This window comes from Pipra filicauda, unplaced genomic scaffold, assembly GCF_003945595.2.
Source record: "Pipra filicauda isolate LSUMZ 115617 unplaced genomic scaffold, ASM394559v2 scaffold438_size560415_pilon, whole genome shotgun sequence".
NCBI lineage: Eukaryota > Metazoa > Chordata > Aves > Passeriformes > Pipridae > Pipra > Pipra filicauda.
In genome coordinates this window covers 262,027-280,767 of record NW_024104574.1, presented here as the reverse complement: position 1 = coordinate 280,767, position 18,741 = coordinate 262,027, and the positions used below count along the sequence as shown (strand labels likewise).

Below are 18,741 nucleotides of genomic sequence, written 5' to 3'. Positions count from 1 at the left end.
TAGAGGCAATGAGACTGCTCACTTCGGTAATTATTACAGATGGTGGTAGCGCTTCACTTTACAGCATTCTTTCTCCTGCTTTAATTTCCTAGATAAAAGTGGCCTTAGATAAAGTGGTCCATGATCACTCCAACTTTGAATTTGCAGGTCTTTCTAAACAGCTAAATAATGCATCCTAATATTTGCATACATATTGGTTCAGAATACAGTTAATTACACTGTTTCAGTATTTCATATAATCAAAGATCTTCAAGAAATAACCCTCGATACTCAAAAATAAGATCTACAGTAAAACGTTATGCCAGGCATCATCTTGGGTGTTAAAATATATGTTTCCTTATGTGCTAAAAATCCAACTATATTTCGCATCTCAAGGAAATCTAAATAAATCTGTAATCTTGCTAACACAGCATGCTTAACACAAATTTTATTACTTACTCAAGAACCTTTTTTAAAAAGTATTGTACAAAGGACAATTTTTCATCTTGAACTGTGCAGTTGTGCTTATTTTGTATGTTTTCCCTGCTATTTTTTTTTACATTTATTAAAAAGATAAACATGTGACTTGAAGAGACAGTGGCTGGATCATGAAAACACCCAGAGAGTGTCTTGTGCTGAAAAATGTAAGAGTTAAAAAAATATTTAAGGACATATTTTAAAATTCAAGCACATTATACCAAGACACATGTTCTAACTAATAAAGCAGCAGAAGAAATTATTTTCCTATACAACACCAAAAAGGTAGAAGTTTTCATTTTTATCTTTAAGATTATAAACCAATTTAATTGTACAAATGCTTAAGATTCAACACTAACATTTACATTAAGCATTTGAGAAGTACATATTTAGCTCATATTTGTTGTTGACTATAAATGTGCATGATAAAAAAAAGGCATAGAATTTGATGTGCTTAGGTCTTAACAAAAAATAACAACTTCACCTCATATCGTGGAACACTGAGTTTCTTACAAGAATCCCTCAAATGAAGCTGACGCTTCTTCTTCAATTCTGTGTAACTGTGTTGATTTGAAGTTGGCAATCTTTTCCTAAGTTCCTCATTTACTTTTGGATTAGCTGAAAATATAGAAGGTTATTAATATCAAGAAATAGGTTTCTGTCAATGAAGCCATTTCCCTACATATTGCACAAAAAGGTTCATAATAATTGCAATATTTTAATAAGATATTCATATAGCAAGACATGAAGAAAATATGGTCTTTAATAACCTCTGGAGTATTTTAAAACATGTCTTAGGGCCTTAATGTGCCTAGTAATATACTATTTAAAACCATAATTTTATCCCTCCACAATATACAGTCATTCTTCCTCGCCATTTACCCAGCTAATGAATGCCAGCAATTAGTAAAATGTAATCCCATTGCACAATCATTTTAATGCTTTTAGCACTCAGAAAAGTAAACACCAAATTAATACTGCTCAAGCCATATCAGATCCTAGTTGGAAGCAAGCAATTATAGTTCAGCTCCTCAGGTGTAATTAAATGATTGGAATGATTTAGTTCCATAAATGCAAGTTAATTCATAAGCAAGCAACAAATATACTGGGAGTAATTACAAGAAACATTGACAGTCTAAGCAGGACATGTGCCTTTCTCTACCTGATACAGGAAAATGCTGCCCTCTCCCGGAAATAATAGAGTATGGCACAGGAAAAATTGGTGACCGAAGTCAAGAGACTTTGTCTTCATAGGTGAAATAGGTTCTGCTAATTAATAGGAATTTTCTGGTTTACATATAGAGAAAATAAAAACCGATTGTTGATATTAGATTCAAGTCGCCTATTGGACAAAGTCAAACGGAAAGGTTTTTGGGGCTCCTTAGGGTTTACCACTTAATTTCCCCATAATAAGAAACAAAAATGTTAGTAAACAGAACAACAAAATATTCCAGGCACTAAGTATGTAAACTGGTTGCTCTGAACACAAACTCTGCAATAGGTAACTGACTTGTGCACAACATTTACATGTCATTCAAGATGTACCTTTACAGTAGGTAGTTTGAACATTCGGTAGTTTTCGAACCAAAACTTACTGAACCATCATTATTCAGTCAGTGTTAAACTTCACCACAACAACAATCACAAGCTGGCCATGAAGGTTTTCACCAAAGGAATCGTTGGAAAAATTGAATACAATTATTCTAAATTGTTACTTTTATTTGAAGTCAATCTCTTAATAATAAATCTGTCTAATAATCAAAAGAAATTAAAGCTGGAGTTTAGAATAAAGTGTACTGGTAGACCGAGATAAAACCGAAAATACAAAATTAAACCTAGAATTAATTTTAAATCTAGAATTAATTTCCTTATTCACTATCCATTTATTCAACCTGTGCTAGTGTTAAACTACTTGAACATCATGAAAGTGAAAATAAAAAATAAATTCTCCTTATCTGTTGAATATTAAATTCAAGTCACAGAAAATTCATAGTTAGGTATAAACCCACCTGCAAATATGAATATAAATTATCCAGTATCTTCCTAATAATGAAAGAAACCTCAGATGTAACAATTTTGCCCACTACAGAAATAACAAATGCTTCCCCGTGCTGCATACAGCAGCATGGGAGAAAAACTACACACTGTGGACAGTATCTAACTGTTTTCCACAGAGAGAACTGCAGGAAAGCTTGATTCAAAAGCACCTGATCACTGTAAAAGCCTGAAATTGTTCTTTAGCAATAGCACTTTGACATCAAAATATTTACTTGTTCCAGATCTTGGTGTATTTCAAAACATACTCAAGCTGTGAAAGTAACCTTCACATTTACTGTGAAAATGAAATAAATTATTTTAAGAAGTCATATTATTAAAAGTTTAAAATGTACAGCACATTTGCTTTGCCCTTTGATGTCACAGTCCTATTTTTCTATTCAAATCTTGTACACTGTAAGTTAATTGCTTTTGGAAACTACTTATTATTCATGTAAAAATTAATGTGCCAATGTGTTTAAATCCTTTTAAATGACCATTCATGCATCTTTCTTCTTTAAGTACCAATGAAATCTGTCAAAGATATCAATGCAAGATGGTCTTAGACAAAGTTCTAATATAGATTTTTTTCTGCTAGCATAAGATTTTCATTTTTGTCAACTTTACTTAAATTCCATTAATTTTTTAAGCTGCTTTTAATAAATTCACAAGTAAAAAATTTTAGGCTCCATAGTCTGTCATTTGTGTTCCAGCTGACTTTATGAATATTAATAACAGTGTTATCCTGATTAAATAGGCTTCATATAAAATCCCTGTGAATCCTATAGCTCAGACATCTCATTTTTCCAACTCTTTATGAATTTGGATTCAGACATTAAACTGGAAAAAACCTTAAAAAACAGATTCAATGGTACATTGGTGTACCCTTAAGTAAAAAATTAGATGTTCTAATGATTCAAATAATTAAAATTGATAGGACCACATACTGAGATTTCAGGCTTTCTGTAAACATGCAACATATTTTAACTCTAATGAAAACATCAACACTTCAGAGAGAAAGGATTAAGAATCTATCATAAAATAATAATACCTTGTCCTAATGCTTACCTTAAACAACAGATGATATAATCTTAGATCTTCTATATGGAGTGTGATTTGCACAAGTATTTCCCAAAGAGAAAGAAATTAGTGGATGCTTAATTTCATAAGCATACACATGAAATACATGACATTCTAGTTTACTATAGGTGTCCACTGAAAAACAGCATTAATTTTTAAATGGTTTATACTTTGGGAAAAACAACATTTTCTTAAGAATATCAAATTGTAGCACATAGGAAATATTAATATTAACTGTCAACTTCTTTACATGCTTATATGTTTGAATTATTTACATCTGTGACAGACAAGAATGGAAAACTAAGCTTATTGCACTGCCTTCACCTTTTTTATACAGTGCTAACTGAAATGACTGCTTCCTCATCCATCCAGGGAATATTCTGCAAAGATGGCCATTAAAATACTTTGCCTTCCACTACCTTGCAATATGAATGGATTTTAGGAGGAAAAAAAAACCCTAAACAAAATAATGACTTATTCAAAAGGACAGCATTCCAGTCCAGGTTCTAATTATTCATCAACACAAACACTAATAGGAATTAAATAAAAACAATATATATATAAAAGTAACATATATCTGCAAGATAGGAAGAATACAGTGCTTTACTTGTGCAGTTCTGAATAGTTTTTATTACAGCTGCAGCAGTATTTCCACCCTCAGAGGAAAAAAACCCAACCTCTGGAGTGTCTACAGAATAAATACTATACAAAGGAGCACCCCACAATAACACCAACCCCACAACAGCACAATAACACTAAAGCCAACGCTTTCCCTTCCTGGGTAGGACTGAGAAGTCCATCTTCTAAGCTGGAGTTCAGTAACTGACTCCCCCTCCTTGGGAACTGAAAGGCTGTTGAGACCATTCCATATGGAGACCCAGTAACTGCGAACCCCCATTCCTCGGTCTTGTCTTGACAGGGTTTGAAGTCAACCACTGAATCACGGCCTTAGCTGTTGTGACAGGACACAAACGCTTGCTGGTGTCAACTGAATTCACCACTTCTTCACAAAAAGTCCGTGAGTCTTGGGAGAGTTTTTCCAAACAGAGGGCTACCCCACCTGCCCTGCTTCTGGTGGAACAAGAGACCAGTTCTCACCACCCCTTGGAACAGCACTGAGCCAGTCTTTGTCCCTCCTAAAGATGCAATTAACAGTTGCCATTGACAGTGCAGGGATGAAATACTATACACTTTATGAATAGGGAAACAGAGAACGAATTTTAGCATTATTTTCATAAGATTAATTATAGTACCAGGATCTCCTGAAATATCCTGAAACGTTTTGCCTCAGGACACGCTAAACTAAAAGCCTTAATTTAGGAGGGTATGCCACACAAAAACCAGTTACCATCTCGAAGCATTTCCCTAGGGAACAAACAGTTTTCTTAGCCCAGGTGGATGTCAGGTTTTGATGCAATGATGCACTCCTCCAAAAGGAGTCACACTGCCTCTCTATCTTAAGAAACTATGGCAAATCAGAAATCTAAGGCAATGCAAAGTAAATTAAAATTAGCTTTGGGCAGTTATAAAAACACTAGGCAAAGGATAACTTCAAATAATTGTTAAATGTGGAATACTACCCATTTATTAGATATTTAAAAGCTGTGAAATCAAACATACTTTGATTACAGAGGTACTTATTTTAGTGTATTTTATTACTTTTATATTTGTTAAATACAAATAGTTCATGCAAAATATTCTGTTTCTTTTAAAAAGAATATGAAACATAGGCAAGTGAATTAACCCCATATGTGAATGAATGCAGCATGAGTAGTACTTCAAATTTATAACTCTAGCACTGCTACAAAGACTTCATGATTTTGGTTCACAGAAGTAACTTCACTATCTGGAAGCTTGATAAAAACATTTTCCCAGAGGCCAGACTCACGTAATAATCCCTGTCTTTTCTCCCCTGCTGATTCTTGACCCAAAAGGACATGAGACATTTGCAGTTGGTTTCAACTAACTTGCATAAATCAGAAACACATGAAGAAACAGAGCTCAGGTATTTTTCCTCTGTTGTTGCAGCAGTTTCTTCATATTCTTTTTTAAAAAATTTGCATCTCGTACTTTTAATGATGGCATACAGTAAGTCAAAGAATGTTCATTCTCTTTTTCATGCTTTTGACAAAAGGCAAGAGAGGAGGCATAAAAATGCATTAAAACAACTGGTTTACAATAGGTTTTACTTATTCCTAAATTAAATTGATTGGATAAAGGACATGTACTTTTCTCTTTATTTTTTTCTCCCTAACTTCTGCTATTAGCTCAGTGTCTTCAAGGCTCAATTTTCACTCTGTGCATCAGGAAATGTTTATGTGCATCATCAACAGCCCCACATCTCTTCTCCCCTCTGATATATTCTCTCTTCCACATTAACAACCTTCACAATCCACATTAACAATCTTCATTTGTATTTTATTTACTAAACAATCTTTAGCCTGCTTTGTTGTCTTCTGTCCTTTGTCCTCCATTTCTTTGCTTTTTCCTTAGTTTTGTCTTCTCTTAGACAAGATACACCTTTTCCTTTTCCCTCTGCCTGCCACCTCTTTGAAAGGTAAAGAAAACTGCAGAGAATCTTGTCAAAGACTCTCTCTCCTTTTTTCTCAGCTTTTCTCATCTTGATGTGCATTCTGTGAAACAGCTTCCTTCTGCAAAACCCCTAATTAACATTATTTTCATTCTAATAATGAAACTATGATATACTTTGATCAGGAGCGGAACAGCCAAATCATTTAACCATCCTTTAGTTTTGTTGTAAACTCTTCACTGGCCTTATAGCTCAATATTATATATCACTTTACATATTGTTACAGACAGCCAGATCTCCTTTTCTAAACAGTTTACAACCAGATTACGATTTCCATAGCTTTTACAGATATGGACAAATATGTGCATTTTAAAGTAGCTGTTGTCTTATCTGGAGCCAAAAGAATATTTAATAGAATATTTCAGTAGAATCAGCACTATATAGCGGTGAGCAGTACCTGAGTATTATGCTCTGTTGACAGGATCATAGCCAGCAGACAAAAGGGAATTGATTAAACCCCTCTGTTTGGCACTTGTAAGACCACATCTGAAGTGCTGCATCTGCTCTAACCTGCTCATGGATACCCTGAAGTAAGTCCAGCCATCAAGATGATTAGGGGTCTGCAGCACATGAATTATTAGGAATTTGAAAAAGTTGGGCTAGTTGGTTTTAAGAAGAGAAGGCTAAAGGGGAATTTGACTGGGGTTTAGCTGTCTTGTGAGCAAATATAGAGAAGACAGAGACATATTCTTCTCTTGGAGGCAAGTTGTAACCCAGAAAACTCAGAGTTATGGGTAAGAAATTTTTCACAGTGAGGAAGTGTTCACACTGGAAAAAATTGCTCAGAAAGGCCTACAGAATCTCCACGGCTGGAGATGTGCAAAACTCATTCAGATACAGCAACCTGACCTTTGGAGATGGCCCCATTCTGAGCACACTCTGAACTGGATGATATTCACAGGTCACTTCCTGCCTACTCATTTTGTTATTCTAAGGATTGCAATAAAACAAAACCACCAAAACTAGAATTCCTGTAACACAATAAATTGTAGGTTGCTTTCTGCTTTACAGGGTAGATGAGTAGAGCAGGGGAAAAAACCCTAATGAACAATCAAATAGCAGTGAGGCATAACCAAAGACAACCCATGTGGCAGATAGGCTGAATGCCAACAGGGAGGAAACAGTGCAACAGCATCAGCATAGCATTTTGAGCCCTACCAGTCTCGAGTACTCCATTTTCCTACATGACCAGATGATTTGGCATTAGGCCTAATGTCAAATACTGATTTGTATACCATGCTTCAGCGAACCAAAAATGGACTACTGATTACAGATATTTCACCTATCTTTCTGAAAGCTTTTGCCTCAAGCCCCACAAAATCTATCCTCCCAAACCTAAAAAAAAGTCACTGTGACTAAAGAGCTGCAAAGCTAACTATGGAAATAATCCATGAAACATGAGTATACAGTGCTTATGTTTGCAAAATTCATTGTAGAGTATATTCAATATATTGAAATTCCCATATCCCCAAATCATAATTTCTTTTATCACAGAACTAAGTTGCTAGCCCAGATTGTACCATAAAAGCAAAAATAAAATCACAGAATTTTATATGCCCACAAAAATGTGAAGTGGTAACTTAGTGCCAAATTCATAAACCACTAGTACAAGTAATAGCATTAAGCAAAAATGATGTTTCCTGCCAAAAACATTCCAATTGTTTGGCTGCCTTCACAGAAAGACATAACATTGAACAGGGACTCAGTGAAGAAAAGGAGGCAAAAAACCACACTGAAGTAGAGAAACTCGGTTTATCCAGCCAACTCACATTTCTCAAGGTACCTTCAAATAGCACCATTTCTCCTGACAGCAAACGCAGTAAAAATAAAAAGCATAAAGACTACAAACAGTGTGGATATTGGAGCCTAACCAAAAACTATCACAAGCACTGAACATGCAGAGGCCTGTCAGAAATGTGCCAACTTTTCAAGATCCAGTCCTGTACATGGGGACTGAGAGGGGCCTGTCGGTTTCCTGCAGGGAAATACAGCTGCACCAGTTATGTATCTGTCAGGTTGTTTTGAACAGCATGAAAACACAACTGTGCCTCCATTGCTGTCACAAAGCAACATATCCAGTGCACTGGTTCTACCCAAACTATGTAACCACTCAAATTCTACAGTGTACGCTTCAGCTGCTGAAAGGAATCACATCACCTGAAATTTCACAAGCTAAAAAGCTCAGAAAAATAAAACAACACTGACTCCACATTAGCCATATTTGTTCTTTATAAACAAATTAACTAACCTATCATTTTCTTAGATGACTGCCTGAAGCAAAAGCTATCCTTTAACCAAAAGCATGGTTCCTAAATCATGCTTGCACAGCAGTAAAAGCATGGGAACATACAGCATTGCTCAGATATGAACACGGACATAAATTTGACTCAATAAACATACAGTCTTGTCTGAAGTTCAAATTTTTATTTTTTTTTAAATCTAGCAACTAGATCCAGTACATAGTGCTGGATAGTTACAAAGGAATGGCACACTTCAGGACACGTCCAAAGAAGGGCAATGCAGCTGGTGAAGGGTCAGGAGAGCAAGTCCTATGAAGACTTGCTGAAGGAGCTGGTGATATTTAGCCTGGAGGAAAGGAGGCTGAGGGGGGACTTTATTGCTCTCTAAAACTACTTGAAGGGAGGTAGCTGAGAGGTGGGGATTGGTCTCTTCTTCCAAGCAACAAGCAATAGGACAAGAGGAAATGGCCAGGGAAGGTTTAGACTGGATATTAGGGAAAACTTCTTCACAGAAAGGTTTTTCAAGCACTGGAACAGGCTGCCCAGGGAAGTGGTGGAGTCATCATCCCTGGACGTATTTAAAAGACATGTAGATGTGGCACTTGGGGATATGGTTTAGTGGTGGATTTGGCAGTGTTTGGTTAATGGCTGGATCTGATGATCTTGAAGGTCTTTTCCAACTGAAATGATCCTACAACTCCAACAACAACATTTCCGAGCATTTTCAGCACCTCTGCATTGATTGTGTGCTTTACAACACATTTAACATATATGCCTTATGTGTAGTTGCTTATTTAGGTATGATTAGCAGGATAGCGTTTTTAGAAACTTAAGCCAGAAATTTATTGCAATATCAAAGAAACCTGAAGGCCAATACAATTCAAAATAACAAGCTACACATTCAGAAGTGGTCTTGGACTCCCAAAGAAGAATGAGACATTCTGAGGTAGGCCAAAACTCAATGAGAATCAGAGACGAGTCAGTGAAATTAAGTCTGCTGAGAACGTCCAGAATTTAAATGGAAGCTAAAAATTGAAGAAGGTAAACCTGCAAACATTCAGCACCATAGAGTTTCTGCACTGCTTCCTGATCTTATACCAACAAAGGAAGGTACAATATTAAAGGGAAGACACCACAGACTCCAAATCAGTGCCAGACAGTGGGAAGGTAAACTACAAACAAACAAACAAACAAAAACAAACAAAGGAAAAAAACCCAAACCAAAACAAAACCCAAAAAAAGGCATTAACTGAAGTTTAAGAAGTTTAGATCATCAGTCACATTACAGACATTTCCAACAGTGGATTGTTTTCCCTGCCAAATTTTAAGAAAACAATGTAAAACATAACCACATACCAGGTTCCCAACCAAACTGCTGCAATTTTTTTGTTCATGTCAGGGAAAACAACATATTTATACTTTAACTCTAGTTCAGAAAAAATCCAAAACCTTCTCTCAGCTCAAAAGTACAAAAAATTAAAATTAATCTTCTCCCAATAGGAAGAAACACCTTCTATGGAAAAAAAAAAAAAGTCTAAAATGTTAAAGGTCTTCCAAAGCAAGGTGCAGGACAATTTTAAGCACAAGCAGAAATGTCAGATCAGCCATAATGAAAGCTCTGTCATTTCAGTTCTTGTTCAGCCAATTAAATAGTCAAGCTTTTTTTTCCCCCAAATATTCATTTGAATACATAGGTCATTCTCATTTCTTGGTATTGTAATTATTTATAATGATATGTAACACATGGAATAAAGAAGATGGACAAATACGGGTTTTTTTTAAAAAATACATTTATCTTCTGAGTTCTTAAGAAAGTTCATTTTAAGCCCCGAGTAAGCCCATTATTCAGCCAAAAACATGAAAGTAATTTACAATGAAGAAGCCTTAAAAAATTCATCTGAGAATATAAACGACAAAGAGGCTCATATAAGCTGAGGGTTACACAGCTGAAAAAAAATGTTCTGAGCCTTAAAATCAAACTCCTAGAAAAATTCAAAACCTAGGATAATCTAGCCAATTTCAGCATGATTATTCTCTTTGGGGTTTTTTTGTAAAAGGACACAGATGGATGTTCTATTCTTTCTTGCAACATCATCATAAATTCCAATATCTTTCATTAATTATTCCTTGATTCATCAAGATACATTTCTGTTCTCATCGCCAAAACACTTGAGCTGAGACAGCAGCTGAATATTGCCCCACAGCAGTTATTCCTGTGTGGAGCAAAGGAGTTCTAAATCCACTTACTAGATGAAAGAGGAAAAATGGCACTTCTGAAACTCAGGTTTATTTTGATGACTGTTTTCTCTTGCACATAATTGTGCTGAATAGTTTGAGACTTGTTTGTCAGATGTTCTGGTCATTACATATTGCACTGCCTGGCATCACTAATAAATAAAAAAATCAAGACTTTATAGCTATAGAAGTATATATAAAATACAAGATTAGAAAAGGGGAAATCTGGCCAACAATTCAAACACTCAGAATAACTCTGAAGGCATTCTTGGACATTGTGAAGTTGCAAGACTTGCAGACTCCACAGTTTTATCTCCCCTTTAAAGTTGAAGGAGCACCTGACAAAGTTAGGTATGTGCACTAGGATAGCTTCTGTGCCTAATCATAGCACTAAGAAAACTCCTAAATAACTTCATATTTCACAGTCAAACTGGGAGGAAAGAAGGGATAAAGTCTTCTGAAGTATTTCTTAAAACACATTATGAATGAAAGCAACTTCTTTTATTGTCGTGTTTCATGACTCCTTACTGTCAAAGGCAAATTTTAACATGTTCAGACTTTATTAAAAAAAAAAAAAGGCATAATTTTTTGATAAAAGTTATGCCCTTTTGACACTGCTTTCAAAGTGGTCTTCAAGACTTTAAAGCCCTGATATGTAATCAATTATTTCTGTAAACATTTCTTCTTATATAAAGGAAGTATTAAACTGTGCTCAGCTCTTCAGCTGGACTGTGCATCTGCTGAGCAGTCTGGTTTAGGAAAGGAGGTATTGAGGAAAGGTTGCAGTTTTTGCCATCCTTACGTTGTTTCTGCCTAAAAAGAGTTAAGTGAGTTTAATTTACTCATCACACTGAACTTGACTGAGGCGTAAGATTATTTTTGGTTTTTTATCCAAGATATTCACTGTAAATAAGCTAAACATATGGAAAAAGTAGTTTAGTACTTAAAAGGTTTCCCGCAGTGCTTTCAGGACGGGTTGAAAAAACACACGTACTCTCAGACACCCATTAATAGACACCTCCCTAAAAACCTGTTTCACAAGACATTTGAGAAGTCCACAGACCCTACGACTAGCAAATTCATGCTCTGATCACATTTTTCTTTAATCAGATGAGATAAAGTTTTGCTTCAAAACATTTTGGGTAACATCTGATAAATTTTATGAACTTCTTTATAACTGGGGTTTAACATTAATCTGAATGAATTTCCACAGTAACTGAAACAAAATTTTTCCTTTATTTACAGTATAACTCATATATTACTAAAGAGTGACACTTTTACACAGAATTATATTATACAGGATTACAGATTTAAAAAAACAGGTCTATCACTGGTTTCTATTACATGTAGGATTTTTAAGAGCTACAGATGTACAGATAATTCTTAATTTCCCTGACCTCTCTAATGAACTGAACGGCTGTATTAATGGAAACAAAGTGTCATATGTAGCACTAAATGGGTTCTCAGTAAAGTATCTGGTTTGATTTTTTTTGTTGTTGTTGCTGTTATTAACTTCTAAGGTAAATTTGGAAGTGTATTATTACACCAAGCAAAAAACAAGCTACTGGGCAGATACAACTGGAGGGGAACCTCAGTATGATAGCAGCATATGCTATTTTTAGTAAGTTTCCTCTCATAAGTGCAAGACAGTGAATGTTTGCCAAAAGAATTGTACATCCAGGAGGGTTTTTGAAATATGAAAGATACTTTTAAACTATGAAGAGAATTATAATTTTTCCCTAATATTTAGTAACCTTCAGATACTGTAATTCCACTTCAGATCCTGGAAAAACATTCTGGAGACAAATATTAGTCTACCACTGGATAGTGAAGAGGAGGAACAAAATTACATTTCAAGGGGAAACTGTTTTAATTAGAGTTACCTTGTACACCTGCACAGCAGTCACCTTCAGTACAGTGTGTGAAAAATCATTACACCCCACAACTGTGTTTATTCTTGCTACCATCAAATTTTGAGTCCATAAAACAAGATGCTGAAGTTTGCTCCCAGGCATATTTTTATCACTCTACATTTATGCTGCTGTAGTGCAGAAAACTAACATAAACACCCTTAACAGGTTGATTATATGTCCCACGATAACAATCTCTGGATAAACCTGTTGCCCCTAACCCATAACCTTTATGACAAAGGAACCCTTCAAGGATGCTTCATTCTTTTATAATGTCAGGCTGCGAAGAACAAACACATGGACTGGGTCCATTAGTGCCCTTTCACAATTTTTTTGTATTGCATCAGGAAAGGCCTCATTATGATCCTGGAAGAAATCCCATTGTATCAAAAAATGGAAGGTGAGTCTATTCTCAGAGGCAGCTGCATTTCTGTATCTGTACTTCTGCAGTCTAATAAATTTTCAGCATTTGGAAAGCAAGCCTGATCACACAAGCAGACCCCAGTGAGCTGATCACCAACCCAGCAATGAAAGCTGCTGAGCTACTAGCTCTGCAGAAGCTTACCAAGCAGCATACTAGACCATCATATTTGTAAAAAACCCTTTACCTTGAATCCTATCTGACAAACCAAAGATCAGATTCTGACCCTGAAGCAGCAGCCCTTCCTTTGCTGAAGCAGAAGTTACAGGCTAATAAACAAATTGCAACTTCTGAAGAAAACAAAGGACCATTTGTAATCCCAGTGGTTACCTAGAAGAGCTGCTCGGTGACATCAGTTCCTCATGCCAGGGCTGTTGAACCACTACTCATTGCCACAACTCTATGATATGAACTAACTCAGGCAACAATGGAATCTTCCACCTCAGTGACATTAGTACTTTGACAGGAGTCCAGGAAACCTGGACTCTCTAACAACAGATGCAGAACTCCATGTTTCCAAATAAGGGCAGCAATCAACACGTTTTGGAAGCCAACACCTGTGAAAAACAGCCAGCTTGATGAAATACCTGTCAGGTCTAGTAATAATTTTTTGTGAAGCAGATGTCATGTCAATAAGTCTATTTCTTATTGTCCTAGAACCCAAATGCTCCAATACACTACTTATATGATTCTGTGATTATGAAAAAACCTGTCACTGAATGTTACAGATTATTTATTAAATATTTGTGGTAAGATGAGTGGCAGCCATTTCAGTTTGCTACCTACAGATTTCAAACTCTGGCTTGAAATTTGATTTAGAGGTTGTTTCTTAGAGGTTGTTACTTAGAGGTTTTTCCTTCTTTAGTTCAAACTGACACAGATGCTCAGCTGAGGTACCCAAGACCGAGTCACCTCCTTCAGTTCTCTCTGAGAATCTAGAATGCATTTTATTGTCCTGTCAAATCTGAAAAATATTTAAATCTCCTTCTTTTGAAGACATACCAGAGATCTGATTCTGGATAGAATTAGCCTTCCTGATGCAAGATGCTCCTAATAGAAAGCAGCTTATTACAGAAATGTAGTCTTAAATCATGGGCTTCACCATCTACATAGCACTTGGATCCCATCAACCACATCTCCAGCACAGGCAAGGCTGTTTGAACAGGACCAATCTCATTTTGTAATGTTACTGCAACAACAATTCCATTCTCACTCATATACCTCAAGTTTTGCATTAATCTCTTCTTAGCAAAGACATGGTAATTTGGCTACAGGTAATATACGTGAGGATGTGAGAGTGAACACCTATTCACTCCTTTGAAAACCAAAAATACTTAAAGCTCTAATATGATAATGCAAGTAAAGAATGTATAGTAGGAAAGATGATGCTTATAAGTTTCATTTTATTCACCTGGTATTTTCTGCAGTAGTAATGTGTTCTGCAAATGAAGGGGTTTCCTTTTACTGACTTGGGACCATACTGTGATTTGTATTGAGAATTCCAGGCCTTTATCTGATCTTATAAATAAATGTAAAATACATAAAACAATTATCCTAGTGTAAAATTGAATTTTATCTCTCTGTAACCAGCTTTTGTCTATGATACATATTTCTATGTTTGAATACAATGCAAAATTAATAATAGGTATAATTTATTTTCTGACTTTTCATTATCTTAACATTTTAACAATCTTTTTTTTTACATATTCAGGCTTTAATTTTATCTAGGGCTTCTACCCCAAAGTTCCATTTTAGACCTGTACAATGTGTCTTTCAGAATATCCATTCACGGAATAACCTGCTAAAAGAACATACTGGCTATTTAACAGGCCAAGAAACAGTATCAAGAAATAACAGCATTTTATAACAAAGAAAAACATCAGACTATGAGAGAAAATGTAGCGCTGCATGTAAATTACAGAAAAACATGTTAAAAGAATTACAGTATAGAACTAGAAGTAGGAAGTAGAATTCTGACGTTGGTGGTTCTGGAAAATTATTAACAGACAGCTTAGATTTAATTTTTTAATAGCTGAAAGAGATAACCAAGGAAACCCTTTTCCTATTAAAGGGCAGTCACAACTTTATATTGAATGCCATGGCATTAGCAATTTAATATAGAGATTAATCTAATCTGGACATGAGCCTTTCAGTACTTTAACAAGTAATTTTTTAGCCTTAAACATAATTTATACAAATGCACCAATCTAACAGTTTACTTTCTTTTCTTAGTGCAATTAATTAACTTCAGCTAGCCATCTTCAACGTTTTACTACCTCAGACACACATAAGTTGACTTCAAAGAAAGTACGTCTCTAAGTAGACTTTGGATGCAAGTGCTGCAGTTTACACAGAAGACTTTATTTAAAACAAAAGGCTCAGAATTAGAGAAGGTCAAGCAGGAGAAAAAAGAAAGACACAGAAATACATAAAAAAGCATGAGAAAATATCCCAGAGATTTTGATGAATAAATACGAAGACTGGCACAGCTCTCTGGGCTGATAGACAAACTGTCACTTTCCATAAAGGGCAAGAAGTCCACAGCCACTCTGCACAAAGCAGACTGGCCACACCAGTGTTGCACGTGCAGGGGCAGTGGGATTCCTTCACAGCTGCAGCAAATGAAGCTGCTTCCTGGGTCTTTGTAATCAGAGGAGGAATGTGATAACCACGGTGGTCTAGACTGCTACAAGTAAAAACAACAAGTCCCAGAATGAGTGGCCCTTGGTCTGAAGTGGCTGTTGTCAGGATGAGGCACGTTTAGGCAGTAGTCCCTAGAATACCTTGTGATAAACACACATGGAGAAAATAACACGAAAGAACAGTGTAGTTAACTGAATAAAAGGTTAAAGAAAATAAACAATATTTTTGCAGCTTAGCATTTATTTGTGAACTGTTGGTGCAACTCTATGCTTGACAGAAAAGCTATAAGGCTTTGGTAGCTTGACAAGACAATCTACAAGCTTGAATGAAATGTTCAGCTTAAGGAATTAGAATAAATCTGATGACTGATGTGCTACTGAACGTGACAGACTGTCATCTGTTTTAAACAGGATCTCTGTAGGATGTACTTAAAGCAATGTTTTCCCATTACCTTAAATACACTAAGACTTTTCCCAATGAATTTTGACTAATCTATTAAGACAAAAGATCTTCTCAAACTCTTGCCATTTCAATAAAATAATGAAATAGCCATTCAGCTTACTTGCATAATTAATTCACGCTGACACTGTACTTCCATGTTTAATTTACATCCAGTCACAAAAGCATGCAACAAAAATGATTACTCTAGCTTCCCAAATTAACTATAAAATTATAAGATATGTGCAACAAGTGATTAAAGCAGCTTATCTAAACTATATTCATATACAGATCTTCGCATATAGAAATATCAAATTATTTATCTGTTATCAAAGCAGATTTTATACAAAAGTAGGTCCAGGCATTCTTCAATAGCTTTTTAAAATCAAGAAAAAAAGATTAAAACCCCTACAGTGAAATGGTACACATAGTTAGAGATATATTAAAAAACAAACTTTAGTTTTAATTTGGCCAAATCCTTAAAAATTGTAACCCGTTACTTTAATTATGTACATAGGCACAGTGTATGTATAAAATATAAACAGTGTAAAATAAGATAAAAATTCCTGGAGGGCAATTTATGCTATTTTAAAAACCATACAAGCATCAAAAACTTGGGCAAGATCTAGGCTGAAACAGGAACATCCTTCCTCTATGTAAATAGTCTCTGTAGGAATTACTGAGGTGTTTTAGCATGTCCTTATCCTGCAGATAATGACTCCAACCTGTCCTACAAACAAAAAAATATGCAAAAAAGGATTTTGTGACATCCACCTGGAATCTGTACCTTAGATGCAGGGAATGGGTATAATTGCTCATTAGAGATAAAGCACCGTAACATCAGTTTGAGCCACACTGTATTTGCAAAGCTGAACAAGGAAGCCAGCACAGCTCCCCATCTTGTACAATCCACTTCCAAAGGGGAATAATAATCAAACGACCACCAAGGTCATTCAACTTTCAGAAAAGGCTAAGTGTCACAGATGCACATCATTTAAGCTGCTTTAGCTATCCAGTGAATTTTCCTCATAGTTGGTTGATTGATGTTCGACTATAACTTCATACCACATATTTCTAAGAACAGAACAGTCTGTATCGTTTACCTCATAAGTGTCAGTATTAGACTAATTTATGTTGCTAGTTTTCTTCACTGCTGTACAAGAGTACCACAGCTACTGGTAATTAGCCCAGGAGAAAAACTGTTTCTAGGCATGGGCCAGATTACAAGTATATACCACATGTATTTTACTGGCACAACAGAGTTAGCATTTTGGAAAATGCTTTGCATTATAACTAGTGAGCTTATGTTTCCAAATAAATGTTAAATCAGAGTATTAAAGCTTTGCCCAGTCCTGCTACTAAGATTCAAATTTAAGCCATAAAAAAGTTCAAGGACCTCAGTCAAAATAGTTTTGCTTATAAGACTGAAGCTATGTGGCCCTTCTCCCTACATTTTCACTCAGAAACCACTTAGACCTCAGAAGACCAACAGACCTTTTTCAATCAGTTGTTGTTTCATAGCTGTTCAATACAGAAGATGACAAGCTTCTGCACAACCTCTGCTGTTTTCTGTGTTTTGCAGGAGATCTTTATATGGCTCGGTTACCATAATCTTCTTCCTCATGGAATGGAACCTGTAAATAAAAATCACTGTACCAGGGATAAAATCTCATGCTACAGGCAACTATCAATAGGTCTTTGAGGTACTCTATACTGTCAGGAGAAAAATGTGTTACTTATGCTTATATCAGAATTACAAATTAATCTCTTTCAGTTACCACCTGTGATCTTTCGGATCAAGAAAGAACCAGAGCCTTGAAACTCTGATACCTCCCAAAGCTTTTCACAACTGCTAGCTCTATATTTCTATCATCTTCCCTGGGTCAAAACATCAGTCCTCACAACAACCTCTGCTATTTAACATGTGCTGCACTTCCCTGGTAAATGCTTCAGGCACTACATAAAATCTCTCAAAGGACTCAGGTGCTGATACATAAGGAATGCTGAACACACAGAGGTGGTCCCCACTTTCTTCAGAGCAACTGCCAAATCAACTGATGCATCAAGCACAGAAAAACAGTGGTTATCAGTCATCTTTTCATAATGTTCTCCACGCACTGGCAGGTGCAAGACTTGGTGTTTCTGTGTTTTGTTTTTTAAAAACATTTAAAGGCCAAGTTTAATGAAGGCTTGTCTTATTTCCCTCACCTTCCAATGACCAGTATACCCACCCTGTTGATTTTACCACTCATTTCACGTTTTATACAAGACTATTAAGCTCCTCTTTCGCTTCTAAGGGCAAACATCCACTGGAATGTCATTTTCTGAACATTTTGTCTTTTCACCTCTACCCTGTATTTCACTGAAAGCTTTACTGTCAAACTTCTTCTGAAAAAGCCCCCTTCTCTCCAAAGAAAACATCCTTTTAACAAGAACATGAGCTAAAACTTTGTAACCAGGCCCTTTGTGGAGGGGGGGATGTTTCATAAATGCTCAAGTCAGACATTTATATTCTTCTACAGCTTACTTTTTGTTGCTAATATCACTGCCTCTGCTAGTAGCTATATCAAGATTCAAAAAACACGAAACATGACCACTCTAACAATGGCTCAAAACAAAAGGGCATGATCATTCTCAAACAAACCAATGATGGCTTAAGATACATTGTTAATGCCAAATCTACATGTTGCAACT

The 18,741-nt window shown here is 35.8% G+C and overlaps 1 protein-coding gene across 3 annotated transcripts in view; it reads right to left on the bottom strand.

Moving 5' to 3' along the window:
* MIPOL1 (mirror-image polydactyly 1) overlaps window positions 1-18,741 on the bottom strand; it is a 187,698-nt gene that overhangs the window by 154,799 nt on the left and 14,158 nt on the right. Inside the window, exons 2-3 of one of the 3 annotated variants that reach the window (XM_039385819.1) lie at window positions 17,542-17,681; window positions 941-1,074 (exon numbers count right to left, since the gene is read on the bottom strand). In XM_039385819.1, the coding sequence (XP_039241753.1) occupies window positions 941-945 (5 nt within the window). In that variant the 5' untranslated portion in view covers window positions 946-1,074; window positions 17,542-17,681. Of the gene's footprint in view, window positions 1-940; window positions 1,075-3,558; window positions 3,643-17,541; window positions 17,682-18,741 lie in introns of those variants that run through there. The other 2 variants (XM_027726816.2, XM_039385820.1) reach the window with 2 other exon arrangements.